Below are 14801 nucleotides of genomic sequence, written 5' to 3' on the forward strand. Positions count from 1 at the left end.
ATTATTTTTTTAAAAATATTAGCATAATATTAAAATAATGAATTGGATATAAGGATTTGTTAAGTTGTATGTGTAAAATATTTTCTAAAATCGTATTGGGAATTAGCGGTTAGCGAATTGAATTAGATGATTTGACTAGGTGATTAAGCAAATGTTTTGACTAGTAAAAAATAAATTGATCTAGCAATTGTCGTAAAATTGTTTGACATATAGCTAATTTGATTAATATTTTCTGACACAAACCACCAAAGCCTTTGACTCAAAAAATTCTTAAGATAATTTTTTCAAAATTAACCTTTTGGATCTAAATCTTTATTTCAGTGCAATAACTATCAAACACTAATATTAACGGATTTTAGTGATCATATCTCTAAAACACTTCGAACCTCTAATTTGATCAGAACCTCTGACTTTCAAACAAAGTCAATATATTTATTCCGATGATATTGATTATATCAATTGATTATATTATAAATATAGCGGTCCAACATTTTTGTGACCTTGTCTAAAATTATAAATAATATTATGTGATTGAGGAATAATTTTTGATGAAATTATCTATATTTCTCGTTTTTAATTAGCTAGGTTAGTGATTAGCTATTTAAATTCCTCTTTTTTTTTACGAATATTTAACCCTTTTTTTGATAAGTGTTTTTCTTGAATTACTCTGACAAATTAAAATTTAGCTTAATACCTGCGTTACTACCGTTGTAGTTGGTGATTTTTCTTCCCTCCAGTACTAAACTATACGCACAGAATACGATATATAACAATGTGATAAACCCTAAAACCCCAAATCACAAAACATGCAATCCCTCCCATTCTTCTCCATTTCCCGTTGTTTTTCATCTTCTTCACTCACTCCCAACCTCCTCAGGCTCAAATCCCTCTACAAAATCCCAGCTCACAGAAGACCCAGAGCAATCCAAGAAGCTCAGAAAGTACTTACAGATTACTTACATGATACCAAGAACTTGCCTTTCACTTTTGCAGAGCACATTGGCAACAACTCCCTGCTTTCTCTCATTCAAATCATCTCCAAAGTTGATTACTCTCCTAAAGAATTTAAAGGGTCGCTCAGGAGGTTCTTGAGGTACCACCCCATTGATGAATTCTTGTTTTTTTATGAGAGTATTGGTGTTAGTTATGATAAAATTGTGGGTTTTTTGCCTGCTGGTAAGATGTTCTTGTCTGAGGATTGTCGGGTTTTTGATGTTGCTTGTTGGTTGTGGGGGTTTGGGTTTCCTTGGGATAAGTTGGGGGAGTTGTGTAAAGAGGGGGTTTTTGAGAGGGAATTGTGTGAGTTGAATGAAAGGCTTGTGGGGTTGAAGGAGTATGGGTTTAGTAATGTGATGGTTATTGGGATTTGTTTGGCTTTTCCGTGTGTGTTGAGTGGGAAATGTGAGGATTGTGGTGGGTTGTTTGATGATTTGAAAAGGGTTTTTGTTGATTATGATTTGGTTAGTTGTGTGGAGGAAAATGTGGATTGTTGGTTTGAAGTTTGTAAGAAAATTAGGATATTTTACGACTTGGGTTGTGTGAAGGGTGAGATGGGGGAATTGATGGGTACATGTAAAAATGTTTTCGTTGAGTATTCGGAAGAATGTTTTGCTCAAAAAGTTGAATTTTTTAGAAAGCTAGATGTTGGTAAGGAGGAAGTAGGGTACTTGCTTCTTTCCAAACCGGAGATTTTAGGATTTGATCTTCAGACTCCCTATATTTCGGTTTCTGGGGTTTTGAAATATTTGGGGTTGGAAGAAAACATATTAAGATCTGTTATGGAAAATTTCCCTCATGTATTTGGTAGAAATAGACTTTCAAATTTGCCTCGTGTGATGAGATCTTTGAATATGCATAAGTGGTTTTTTTGTAAGATAAGAAATGGAGACCATAATTTGTTAGCTAGCTATGTTATTGGCAGTCCCGAGGAGGACTTAGATCAACATTATCTTGATAACTTGCTAACCATCCAGGGCTCAAGGTACCATGTCCATACACTAGAAAAATTGGAATTTCTACACAGTATCGGGTTTGCTGAGAATAAATGTACGGTAAAGATATTAAATCAGATTCGTGGTCCTGGTCATGATCTAAAAGAGCGAGTTGATTGCCTTCTTCAATGTGGGGTAGAATTTCATAAGCTTTGTAAGATGATTCGCGACTCCCCCAAGATTCTTAACCAACAGAAAGAAGCAATCGAGCAAAAAGTTAAATACCTTTGCGAGGATATCGGCCATTCATTAGAGGACCTTGAAGCTTTCCCTGCCTATTTGTGCTACAACTTGGAAAAGCGAATAAAACCGAGATACAGTTTCCATACGTGGCTTAAAAAAAATGGTCTTTGTACAGAAGAATATGCTATTCCTAGCATAATTGCTACTAGTGAGAAAAATTTCATCTCTCGCATATATCGCATGCATCGAGCTGCTCCGAAGTTGTGGCTGGAGCGTTACTCAAACAAAGAGCTTGGCCAATCCCAGGAGTGTCTTGTAAACTTAGAAGCCTAACCATTACAATTTACAGGTGAGTTACAATCGCTTGTAACTAGGAAATGTGAATACTAGGGAGAGAGATTAATTGCTATGGTTGCAAAATGCCATGTTTTGGGCAATATTATAGTAGATGTTTACATTCAGCAACCATGATACGTGTAACTTGATGTTGTGAAGCTGTTCGATTTTGAATTTTTTTAAAATGATATTATACCATTCAAGCATATATATACACATGTCGAGATCAACATTCAGCTGATTTTTCATTCCAAAACTAATACTATTTTGGTGAATGGCGGGACTTTCTGAGTTAAGTTGTCATCTTTTGAGTACTTGCAGTTTTTTTTTTGGCTCGACAGAAGGTAATTGCAGTTTAGTGATTATAGATCTTCTGCTATTGAGTCATTTTTCCAGTTTATGGACCCTATCAGATCATAAGTCCTTTGGGACAATAGTTTCCTGTAATCTAAAACTAGTTTATTCCAGATCTTGTAATGGCCTTTGGTAATGTCATCTGAAAAGTGCTTTAACATAGGACTATAGGAGTAAAATTGGTGCTTTAATAAACTCAGGAAGAATGTAAATGTTCTATTACATGCATATACCAAATTTGATCGATAAAAAAATCCAAAAACTCTCATGATATTTTTTTCACTCGGCATAATTGTCAAAATGTTAGACATAGCCACAACACTAGGTTGTCAAAATGTCAAGAACACGATTCAAATTTCTAATGTGCGTCATTATTTGGTTCATTCTCATCTTCAATTTCATGAACACGACTCAGATCAATGATGCTTGAGTTATGGTTTTGAAATGTTAACCATCTTCGATTCATTACCATGATACTACAAACCGACGATGCCTAAGTCGTGATTTTGATACATTCTTCTTCTTCAATTCATTAAAACGACTCAAATCTCGACACCCTGCAGGCCTGCACCTATAAAGCACTTGTAAGCCTCAAAGAACCTAAAAACATCCTAAATCCAGTTGCTGCAAGACCAAAAAAAAAACTCAGAAACCAGTTGGTAGAAGAAGCACATGAACGCGCACTACTTACATAGACTACCTCATACTTTGATCTCACCTCTTTATCTAAATTTAGTAGAGAATGACCACTTGTTATACTTTGTCAAACCGACCTTATGTTTCACTTCTTGACCAAAAAATAAAACAAAATAAAATAAAGAATAGTCTAGAAACACATTTAACTCGATAACAACCTAGTGCTATTTGCAAAACGCTTACATCTCTATATCTCTGTTCTCTCCCAATACACTCCTCTCTAGTCTTTACTATTCACAAAATTCACCCGTCTCTCTCTCTCTCCCTCTCCCCCCCCCCCCCCCCTCTCTCTCTCTATATATATATATATCTCTCTTGTTTTTCTTGATTATGAAACAGATATAAGCTATACAGACAGAGAGATTGTAAGCAATGTCGTCGCCTGTGCCAATAAAATCGCAACAGCTTCACAACTTTTCATTACCTCAATTGAAGTGGAACAAGAAGCACAACACCAGTCTCCACCGTCGCCGCCGCCCCACAGAATCGCCGCCGCACCCCCACCGGTCTCCGATCAGAGACGCAGAGTCCGATCACCAGAAAGATGATGTCGAGAAATCGGAGAAAGATTCGAAAGCAAAGATTTATATTCGGATAAAAAAGACTACTAAAGCAGCTGAATCAGCTGATGAGGACACCGTAAAAAGATCAGTTGATGATGATCAGGATTTGAAAAAAGATGAAATTGAAGGGGAGAAAGGAGGGGTTGTTGAAAATTGCGAAATTGAAGAGGTTGAGGAGCCGAAAACCTGGAATTTGAGGCCAAGAAGGGCTGTGAAGAAGGGGATGAATGCGGATAATAGCGGACCAATCAAGGCACAGGAGAATAGAACTCGAAGTCGACCTGATGTTGTCAGTAGTAGTAACAATGGTGAGAAGAAAGACAAGAAACAGAAGTTTTCGGTTAGTTTAAGTCGAGAAGAGATCGAAGAAGACTTTTTAATAATGACCGGATCAAAGCCTCCTAGGAGACCGAAGAAGAGAGCTAAGACGGTTCAGAGACAGATTGATGTAAGAATCAGTTATACTTCTTTTAGAAATTTGTGTTTTAGTTATATTGACATTGTTTGGTTAGATTTCGATTTTTTAATATTTGATTGTTATTGTTTGTGATGATTTGTGTAGTTTCTTTTTCTGGGTTTGTAGTTGATTGTTGTTTCTTGTGATGTTTTGTGTAGAATGTGTTCCCTGGCTTGTGGTTAGGGTCGGTAACGCCTGATTGCTATAAAGTTCCTGATCCTCCTATAAAGGTGTGTAGAATTTGATTGATTATGTACAGTTCATTGTTCGTTATTTGTCTTTAGTGATTTCTGTTGATGTTGTTATGGTGGTTGGTTGGATGACGTTGTTTCTGATAAATTTGTTTTTAATTTATGCAGGGTTAAGTTATGTTGGTAGTCTCGGATTGTTTTGTTGATGCAAGTTAATGGAGTCGTGGCTGTTAGAATATCGGGTTGCGTAAGTGGTAGTCTTGGAGTTCTAGTAATGCAAGTTAGTGGAGTTGAGGCTAGCGGAAGACTGGAATGCATATGAAGATATAACTGCGATTTAGAAACTATAGGATGGAAGGTTTAATAAGTGTATCTTTTTCTTTGAACTATTTTCTCTTTTTTGATATGAAGTTGACAAATTATAGAAAAAGTTTTTGGGTTTTTAATCTTCTGAATAGTTGCAGTTGTATATATGACTGATGCAATGACAATGTTGGGGTTAATCATATATATTTTATGTTCCATTTTGCTTTACAATGTTTACTTGTTGCAAGAACTTAGTTGTATGGACGGAACTACCAGGGTGCCAAATCTTTGCTAGAAGGAACTTGTGGTAACTGGAAAATGCCTCTGTGTAACTTCTTGTCCTTGCTAGCTTTATTTTATTTTACGTGATCCTTGCAGTTCAAGTTGGCCATACACTGAATGAGTAATTACATTATTGAAAATGTTTCATATGGTCTTTATTTTATATGTATATCATTTCCGACTGATTCACACTCTTTATCGGCCAGGGATGTTACTTTTTAAATGTCAATGTAAATTGTCATGTTTGTAATGATGTTGTGTTTACTCTGAATCGCATAGAGTTTTTTCATGTTTAAACTTCAGATTTTAAATGTCTATCTAATATGTCTCGTATTTAATAATATTGCCTCAACTTGGCTGAATTGCATAGAGTTTTGATGTGTTAAGTTACTTTGATAGTTTTTGATCTGCTCAAGACCACAATTTACTGCATTATGAGAAATCTCTTGCTGCCTTTCACTTGTTTACTTGGTTTATTTTATATCTAGGTTACATATGTTTCCAAGTTAACTACTTTAAATCAGAATATTTGCACTGCACTCTAGTTAATGCCACTCCAGTCATATTAAGACCTTAAACTGTCTGTTCCCTAGTCATATGAACATATATCTTCATATGTAAGGCCATTTAGTAAGATACTAAATTTGAAACCTTTTTATCAGTTATCAGAAGATCCATTACGTGAAGTGTATTCAAGTGTACTATTTCCTTCTATATACTGCATGGTAATCTTTTGAATTCTTGTAGTGACTGTATGAAGCCTACGTTGATTATGCCCTGCACTTATATATGGGTGTTTATAGGAGCGAAGTTTGATTAGGCCTAGTTGTGCATATGTAATTTGTTAACTTCTGAAAAATATTATAGATTCTGACAGGTCGGCTGCTTGGACTACTAGAGGATTATTTAGGTGATTTTACTTTGTAAGATGAAGCACAGTTCTTGCCATTAGCTACTGCTGCAATTCAGAAGCTTCATTTTGAAACAGATTGTGGCAGTTCTTGGCGCTAGTAATTTGTGTTTCAGTTAACATTAAATTTTTTCATAACTCTAGTATATTATTTTGGTAATTCGACTTTATAAGATGAAGCACAATTCTTGCCGTTAGCTACTGCTGCAATTCAGAAGCTTCATTTTGAAACAGATTGTGTTGGTGCTTGGCGCTAGTAACTTGTGTTTCAGTTTACATCGAGTTTGGAAGATTATTTTGGTGATTTGACTTTATAAGATGAAGCACAGTTGCCACTAGAAACTTCTGCAATTCAGAAGCTTCAATTGAAAACAAACTGAGGTGGTGCTCTGGTTGCGGTTTACATTGAGTTTTTCCTTTACTGATGGCTGAACAGTCTTCTTACGATTGAGCTGCATTTTCATATTATCCTTTGTATGACTAAATGTGTGTACTTTACATAGCAGTATGTCAACAGCACTATCACTGTGGCTTGGTATTTAATTTGTTTCAATTGTTTGTAATCCCCTCTCATCTTTTTCTTCTCTGTTGAGTTTTCTTTCTTAACTTAAGTTCAGTAAGATGTACTATTCAATAGGTCATTTTACATTCGATGGAATTGGGGACTGGAGGAATATTTTAGTTGTTTCAACAACAAGATGGACCTCTATCAGGTCAAGGAGCTAACTAGATGTAGGTTCAAAATGTTCTCAATTAGTTCATGAACTCAGAGGGGAGAGCATTCTGTACGCTACTTTAGAGCTTCTGTGGCATTAGCTCCACCACCAGCTAATGCCCTGGCCAACGTTAAAGAAACTTCAAAAGAGACCTTGATAGAGTACTTTAAAATGTTCAATGACTAGGTTCTAAATGTGAGAAAGACCTCAGATGAGACCTCAAGAAACTTCTTTATAGCGGGTGTCAAATATGGTACAAATTTATGCAAGATCATGCAAAAAAACGAACTTGCTACACTATTCTAAAGCTGAACCATAGGCTAGCAGGAGAGTTCCTGGTTGATTTGAAGAAGAAAGCCGGGTATAATTTATAATGTTGTGTTTGGTTGGGGTGAATGAAAATGGAGCGGATGGAATGAGATTTGAATTATAATTTAGTTTAATGTTTAATAACTTTATTCCTTCCACCATTCCATTCCTATCACACTTAACTAGAGGTCTAACCTTCCATCTTGTGACCCTAATCTTATCATACATAATTTACGCTCACTCATTTTTTTCGTCCTCCCTCCTACACTCTATTATTATTTTATTTTTTTTACTCATTTGATTCCATTCCATAACATTCACGGCAACCAAACACAACACAATAGAGTTGTGAAATGGTTAAAGAAGATGATGAATATGTTTTACAACCCTAAATGTTGAAATAAGGAAGCTAGCAACTTGAACAATATTCGGGGACTGTTTGAGTAAGTTTAGAAAAAGTACTTTTTGATTAAAGTAAAGAAGCATACTAGAATTGAGAATTAAATTAAAACTTATAAGTAATTAAACTGTTTGAGAAGGGGTTAAATCAAATTTTGCTACTTTGATATCTGTTGCTTTGGAACAGATCTGCACTCTCAGTATCCGCAGAAACTTAATCAGGTTTGATCTTTTTAATTGAGTGATTATAGCAGAAATTTATTAGTTCTTTTTGATTTACAAGATTCTGGTGATTGATATGGCTTCATGATGTTTGAATCTTTGTGTGAATGGTTGATATTATGCATCCAATGATTAAAAATCAGCCTAGACTAATCTTTATGTTTCTCTTCTTTTCTTCTTTTCTTTATAATTTTGGTTCAACAACTCTGTATAAAAGCTACATATATTGCATCTCTCTCGCATCAACACCCGTCGGACTATTATCCCGGAGTGAGTTCGGATCTCCAGCCGGAAGATCCGACCCGCAACCCTCCACCGTGGCTTCTTCAGCTCAAAAACAGCAAACTAATCTTGTTTGTTTGTGGGTTTTGTTTGTTTGTTTAATCCTTGTGTTTTGTTTGGTTTTGGTGTTTTGGCGATTTTCGTGTTACAAATGAGACGCTTCGTTGTTTGCTTCGCATACGACGAGGCAACTTGACCGATAGCACAGCGGTGGTGGCCGATGGTGGCGGTGACGGCGGTTTCGAGACGAGATCCGGTTTCAGAAAGGAAAGCGCTAATCGTGCCATAATTGAGGCGTTAATTGTGCCTATTTATTAAGTGCGTAAATTGTGCCTCTTGGGCGTAAATTGTACTTCTTTATTGAGGGTGTTAATTGTGCCTTATTTGAGGGTCATAATTGTATCTTAATTAAGGACATTAATATTTTATTATTATGCCTTAATTAAGAGCTTAATTGTCTCAATCATGAGTTATCATGATTGTGGAAATATTTTGATTAATCGTTAAATATATCGACTTATATTCTTCTTGTTTCTCTTGTTTTATTTTCAGGATTCTTGGAAGAAGACCGGTTTTCTTTTCGGACATTAAAGTTTTATTGTCTAAATTTCCCCGGTCATCTTGCATGTCCGACGGTTAGATAATAAGATTTCTTGAATGAAAGAATCATCACGGTGATCTGCCGATTCTCGTTGAGATTTATTCTCATTTTCAAAAAAAAAAAAAAAAACAAACTGTTTGAGAAATAAGTAGAATTTTTGACATAAAAACTAGCATTTCGATTTTTTTCACCCAAATATTCAACTAATTTATTTAAGATAATATTAAAAACGAAAAACAATACTCATAATTTAGTGCTAATTTTATTTTAGTATTTTATAACATTATTGAGCATTATTTTTGTAACACATTATTTTATTAGATTCGAATATTATTTTTGAATAAGATTAACGTAATAACTCACATTTCTTGAGTTAAACTAGTTATACTATACTGCACAACCGGATCATTTCATGGAAGACGCCGGAGATGAGTCCGTCGGAGCCGGCAGCTGGGAAAAATGGACGGCGGCTAGCGTAATTCAATTAGGCACTGGTATATATTCGTATCGTAAAGTTCGATCCGGCGAGTGCCGTCTTATGCCACTCAAAGCTTTCGGCATCGCTTCTCTCTTCGTCGGCGCCGGATTTACCTCTCTTTTCGCCCTTGTTACTGCCAATGGCATTCACTCGGTACTTCCTTTCTTCTGTTTTGCTCTTAATTTCGTATTCGTGATGTTCGAGTTTTCGAGAAAATTTAAATACTCACCCACACATTCAGCTGAAATTGGTTGAGACTAGGGTATGGTTTGTTGTGAAATAATGCTTTATGATTAAGTTGAAATTCATTTGGACTAAAGATCGTTTGTTTAGGAACCTATTCCGCTGAATTTATTCACTTAAGATATAAAAAGAAGAGTGAATTTGGGGATTGCAATGTGATAAACACTTACAATTCAAATTGTTATTAACGTCAAAAGAAATTTGTTCCTTAGGTGAGTGATTATAGATTTATGTTCTTAGACTAATTGTTCCTTCCTTACTTTAGGCGAACGAGTAAAATCATTGTTACATGGCATACTTCAAGTGAACTCGTATATAGCCCATAAGATCATGATTTTGTAAGTGCTTCTTAAATGTATGAAACTTGGGGTGCTGAAAGTTAACAGGCTAACAGCCCTGATTCTTACTCCCTGTTCCACTTAGGTGAGCCATGCTTCATGTGTTTTAGGAAGGCAAACAGTCATCTTTTGTGTCATGGATGAAGTATTATGTCTTAACATGCATCATCCAAAATTTTCGGGAGTATTTTAGTTATATTCTCATATATGGTGAAGTTGAAAACCTAAATAATGGCTATTTCTGTCCATAAAACTTTAGCATGTTTATTGTGTAAGACTGTTTCCACCATCATTATAAACAATTTTGGCTATGCGCAAACATCTTTTGGCATCCAAGCATCCACCTTCGCAATCACAGCCCTTGGGGAGACTGAGGTTGCAGCTATCAGGATATGTCATCCTGGTTACGCAAGTGGATGAAGGCGATTTTTGATCATCTCATGTGTTTACTAAACCAAGTTCAGGCTATCAGAATATATCATCTTAGTTGCATAAGTGAGTGGACAGGATTTTTGATCATCTCATGAGTTCATCGCACATATCGGCATTATGTCTTTTCCATACAGTGTATTATTACCTTAATGACCCTCCCCCGTTCCAGACAGATCTTTCCAATCAAGCTCTGGATGGCCCTGTAATAAGTACAATTCAAATTTGAACACCAAGCTTCCCATGAGCTCCCTCGTGTTTCCAATATCTTTCTAGGGCCCACAAGAAAAGTATGTCAAGTCCGTCTTGGATCTTTTATCTGTAGAGTTAGAGGCCTTTGTCTCTTTAGATCCGTGAATAACCCTCACTTAATTTAATTGTAACGATATTTTTTAAGCCAAGTTGTCTCTTTCTACCTTCTGATCAGGCTGCTTGTTCCCCTCGACCCGAGTATACTAAGCAGTCTGAATTATCAAGTTCATCAGCATACCCCTGACCCTGAAGTAACATTACTAGCCGCAATAATTTCAACACCATGGTACCATATTACTTTATATAATCTATACCTGCCAGGTACAAACAATGAAGCCAACCATATCTAGCTTATCCTGTATTGAAACTCATCGCTTACCTCAACTCCAGGCACTACTCCCAATCTTTGTTCATCTGTGTTTACTTTTGTTCATTTTATTTAAACAATCTTACCAGCAGCGAGATAAATCATTCTGAAATTTTCTTTTGACTTCAAATGTTCTCCGCCCTTTGATTTCCCTCTTGACCTTGCAGTATCTTCCTACAAACCTCCTGGAAGAGACGAAGTGCCTCTCTGACTCTGTACGCATATCAATGACTAGAAGGGTTGGGACCAAAAGGCGGAAGACTCACCTCAAATTCACTTGGTGCCCGACTCACAGAAGAGTCTTTAATTACTTCAGCATGCCCTGCAACACAATTTCCATCTTCCCTCATGACAGTCGTATAGATCTTCGTAACGGTTCTTCTAAATAGATTGTAACTTCTTCACTTCTGCTGGATAAAATATATTTTGATGTTTTCATCTCACTTCTAGATCTCAAGTCCAGAGTTCCCTTTCCCACTGGAGTTGCACTTCTTAGTTTGCTTCTGCTTAAAGTATCTGGGATCATTAAAGTCCATTCTCCGGACACCAAAAGACTACATAGAGGTCTAAGCCACTTCCCAAATCCATTTCATCACCCTAAATCTTTCTATCAAGACTGCCATCATTTTGGTGAATAATGATTTCCTTTATATTACAACAGATCCTTCCTTTATACTTGATGGATCACATGAATTTGCTATTAGAGCATGCATAATTACCTTGCTCAAGTCACCTCCCTCATCTGCCTCATCTTCTGATATATATTGGAAATCAAGTTCATCACCTACCTGACCGACCCCACCTTTTGACCATGATTTCAGATTTCCAAAAAATCAGTCTTTAACAATTACACCATTGTTATTGTTACTGCACCCTGGAATATTGTTCATTGTCTCTTGCAATAACCCACACTCATTGTCATTCTTTTCAACAGCATTAAAACTCTTTTTCACAAAATTGACTTGATCTTCCACTGTTGGCACCGGATCATTTCTTCCGGGAAATGGAGGGAAATAACAAGTAACTGAAACCTTTGTTGGTAATTTTTTTCTTGAGCTGATCCTAACCAGAACATATACATCATTAACATGCAATTGGATTGACTTTTCACTATTTAGTGGAACCATAACATCGGGCTTACCTTGCTTTAAGGTTTAGAACCAACTCAAGGTCTGCCCACCTAAATATACCATTCCTGATCTTACTTGCGCCTTCTATCGTTCCTACTTGTAAAAGGTTTCTTGCAGCTTAGTTCAGCTACTTATACATACACCACACTAAGATGAATTAAACTTCAATTTTAATTTGATTATAATTTGCAATAAAGGATTTATTGTAAATACCTTAGGCCTATGTACAAGTAAGTTGCCCATAGTTTACATGGAAATTTGTTTTTATATTTAATAGTCTGAAACTGAAAAATAAAAAATATTTTGAGTATTTTGATTACTGATTTTTAATACAATAATCTTTTCTTTTCCGGACCGAAGTCAAATTCAATAACCTTTTCTAGTCCAATAGAACTTTTACCGGAAAAGTATTATAAAATATTAAACAATTTTCATATAAAATTTTTAACTTAAATAATATAAACAATTTTGTAAAATATAAAAATAGATAAAACTTTAACGTAAACTACCATCCAAGCCCATTTACCAAATAGGGCTATACTACACAACCGGATGATATCATGTAAGACGCTCGAGCGGAGCCTGCTGGCGTTGGTGGCTGGGAAAAATGGAAGGCATCGAGCTTTATAGTACAGGTATATGCCCGCATCATAAAATTCTATCCGGTGAGTGTTGCTTATGCCACTCAAAGCTTTCAGCTTCGTGGTGCTGGATTTACCCTTTTTTATGTCGTTGCTGCCAATGGCATTCACCCAGTGTATCCTTTGTTAGTATAACTATAATGTTTTTCCTGGTCGGCAGAATTTGAATACTCACTCACACATGCCTCTTCTGTGAATAATGTGATTTTTTCTGTACTTTCATGATAGGAACTTAATATCGTTATTTAGCAGGAAAAAAACCCTGAGTATTGTTTGTTGTGAAATAATGCTTTATGATTTAATTAAAATTCATTTGGACTAGAGATGGTTTACCTAGTCAGTACAGAACTTTTTAAGAACCTATATAGCGGATTTTATTTACTTAGGAAAAAGGGAAATTTGGAGATTGTGTTGTGATGAACACTTCAATATAAATTGTTGTTAAATTAAAGAGTTTAAAAACAAGCTTGTGCCTTATGCGAGTGATTATAGATATCTGTTCTTAGACTGATTTTCCCTTGGTAATGATAAGTTGCAAGTCTTTTCAGCTATTATTTCTCATGATCTAGTATGTGTGAGTTGCGTGTGTGTGGAGCTTTTGCGATTAGAGATGCCGACACTAAAGTAACAGGCTAACAGTCGTGAATCTTACTCCCTGTACAAAATTACATGCTCCATGTGTTTTTACCAATGCAGAAGGTCATCTTTTGTGTAACAGATAAAGTATTATGCTTAAGATTTCAATAATTTTCAATTATAATTTAGTTCTATGCCCTTATATGGATCTCACATTTATCTACTTCAATTAGTATAATGTTTGTTTCTTTCCCTTAAAACTTTGATATGTTTATCATGTAAGACTGTTTCACCATCTTGTAAAAACATATTGTGGTCTTGGTGATAGTCACTCTTTAGCTGAGTTGCTAGGAACATATGCTCCGTCCACGTTCAATTAAAGGGAATGGAACAAGGAAGTAATGAAATTAAAAATTACGGAAGAAATAGTTAAAAGAATAGAAAGTAGTAGGAAATAGGAATGAGAGTCATTCCCAGAGTCGTGGGATTGAACTCTTGTTAAAATCTGTATCAGGCGGATGGAAAAATGAAATATATTTATATTTATGCAAAACTGGAACAAAATAATTCTATTTTTGCGTAATTTTTTGGTTTCCCAACCGGATGGAGCAATGATATCAGCCAAAAGGAGCTCTAAATTTCTCAGCTACATATAATGCTACTGCAAGGGTCAAGTTGTTAGTGTTAAAACAAGTGGACTATAGATTTGGGTGGTTATAAACTGTTCTTGTAGCTATGTTGAGTTTTAAACTTAATTTATTAGTATTGACAGAGTTTTATATTTAATGTAACTGCCATATATCCAAAATTGGTTTGGTGGAAAACAGGGTGAATCTCTTGAAAGCTATACAATTATTTTGCGTGTTCTCCTCAGTAGTCAGTACTCATCAACTTGTATGTCTTTCTTTAGGTCAACGATTTCGTGAAAGTTGGGGCGAATATAAGATCATCACTAGGGGCACGGCCAAGGACACAAAACGAAAGATCTTGACATGGTTCTAGAAATTATTTGAACTCATGTGTTAGTCATTTACATTTTCTGAATTGGTGGATATTTATCTTTTATATTATTATTGTAATGACTAAATTTTTCATAATTGTTTTAGGTATTCATGAGAAACCTCAGTACTTAGACGAGTAGTTGCAAGAATAGAGAAAAATGATGTTCACAGTTTCCGGGAAGAATACATATAGCGTGGGAAAATAGATTTTTTTGTCACCGAACTTATTATGGTTTTAGAAACTTGCCACTCAACTAATTTTTTTCCCTTTTTAGTCACTGATGTTAGGTTCAGAATTTTTTTTGCCACTAAAGTTAGGTTCGGATTTGATTATTATCATTATATTAATTCTTTGTAGTATTATTAAAATATAGTGATAACTAGTAATATTTTGATGATTTGATATATGTCTATCTTTATATATAGTACTTTTATGTACCTAAGATCATTTATCTTCGGTGATAAGAGTTAAACACGCATTTTACGGTTTCTAAAACTGTACTCTCATAAATTATTTTATTTTTCTTCCGAATAAAAATTTAGTGTTT

At 35.4% G+C, this 14801-nt stretch overlaps 3 protein-coding genes and 1 long non-coding RNA gene across 5 annotated transcripts; all 4 read left to right on the forward strand.

Annotated features, from left to right (window-relative positions):
- Positions 1-704: 704 nt before the first annotated feature.
- Positions 705-2720, forward strand: LOC108194134 (transcription termination factor MTEF18, mitochondrial). The gene has a single exon (XM_017361039.2). It carries the CDS (start codon positions 807-809, stop codon positions 2505-2507), a length of 1701 nt encoding a protein of 566 aa, XP_017216528.1. The 5' UTR covers positions 705-806; the 3' UTR covers positions 2508-2720.
- A 1011-nt stretch (positions 2721-3731) lies between these two features.
- LOC108193684 (uncharacterized) lies at positions 3732-5293 on the forward strand. Its single transcript, XM_017360452.2, has 3 exons — positions 3732-4571; positions 4739-4810; positions 4940-5293. The coding sequence occupies exons 1-3, from the start codon at positions 3933-3935 to the stop codon at positions 4943-4945; spliced, it is 717 nt and encodes a 238-aa protein (XP_017215941.1). The 5' UTR covers positions 3732-3932; the 3' UTR covers positions 4946-5293.
- A 2202-nt stretch (positions 5294-7495) lies between these two features.
- Positions 7496-8899, forward strand: LOC135147731 (uncharacterized). The gene is made up of 2 exons (XR_010285517.1): positions 7496-8515; positions 8750-8899. It is a non-coding gene; the product is annotated as an uncharacterized LOC135147731 (long non-coding RNA).
- Positions 8900-9082: 183 nt separating this feature from the next.
- Positions 9083-14527, forward strand: LOC108193531 (uncharacterized). Of its 2 annotated transcripts, XM_017360232.2 has the most exons (3): positions 9083-9429; positions 14163-14273; positions 14359-14527. In XM_017360232.2, exons 1-2 carry the CDS (start codon positions 9211-9213, stop codon positions 14241-14243), a joined length of 300 nt encoding a protein of 99 aa, XP_017215721.1. In that variant the 5' UTR covers positions 9083-9210; the 3' UTR covers positions 14244-14273; positions 14359-14527. The 2 variants fall into 2 exon arrangements, with proteins under 2 accessions (XP_017215721.1, XP_017215720.1); XM_017360231.2 differs by lacking the exon at positions 14359-14527 and having other exon boundaries at positions 9088-9429; positions 14163-14349.
- The last annotated feature ends 274 nt before the right edge of the window (positions 14528-14801 follow it).

This window comes from Daucus carota, chromosome 7, assembly GCF_001625215.2.
Source record: "Daucus carota subsp. sativus chromosome 7, DH1 v3.0, whole genome shotgun sequence".
NCBI lineage: Eukaryota > Viridiplantae > Streptophyta > Magnoliopsida > Apiales > Apiaceae > Daucus > Daucus carota.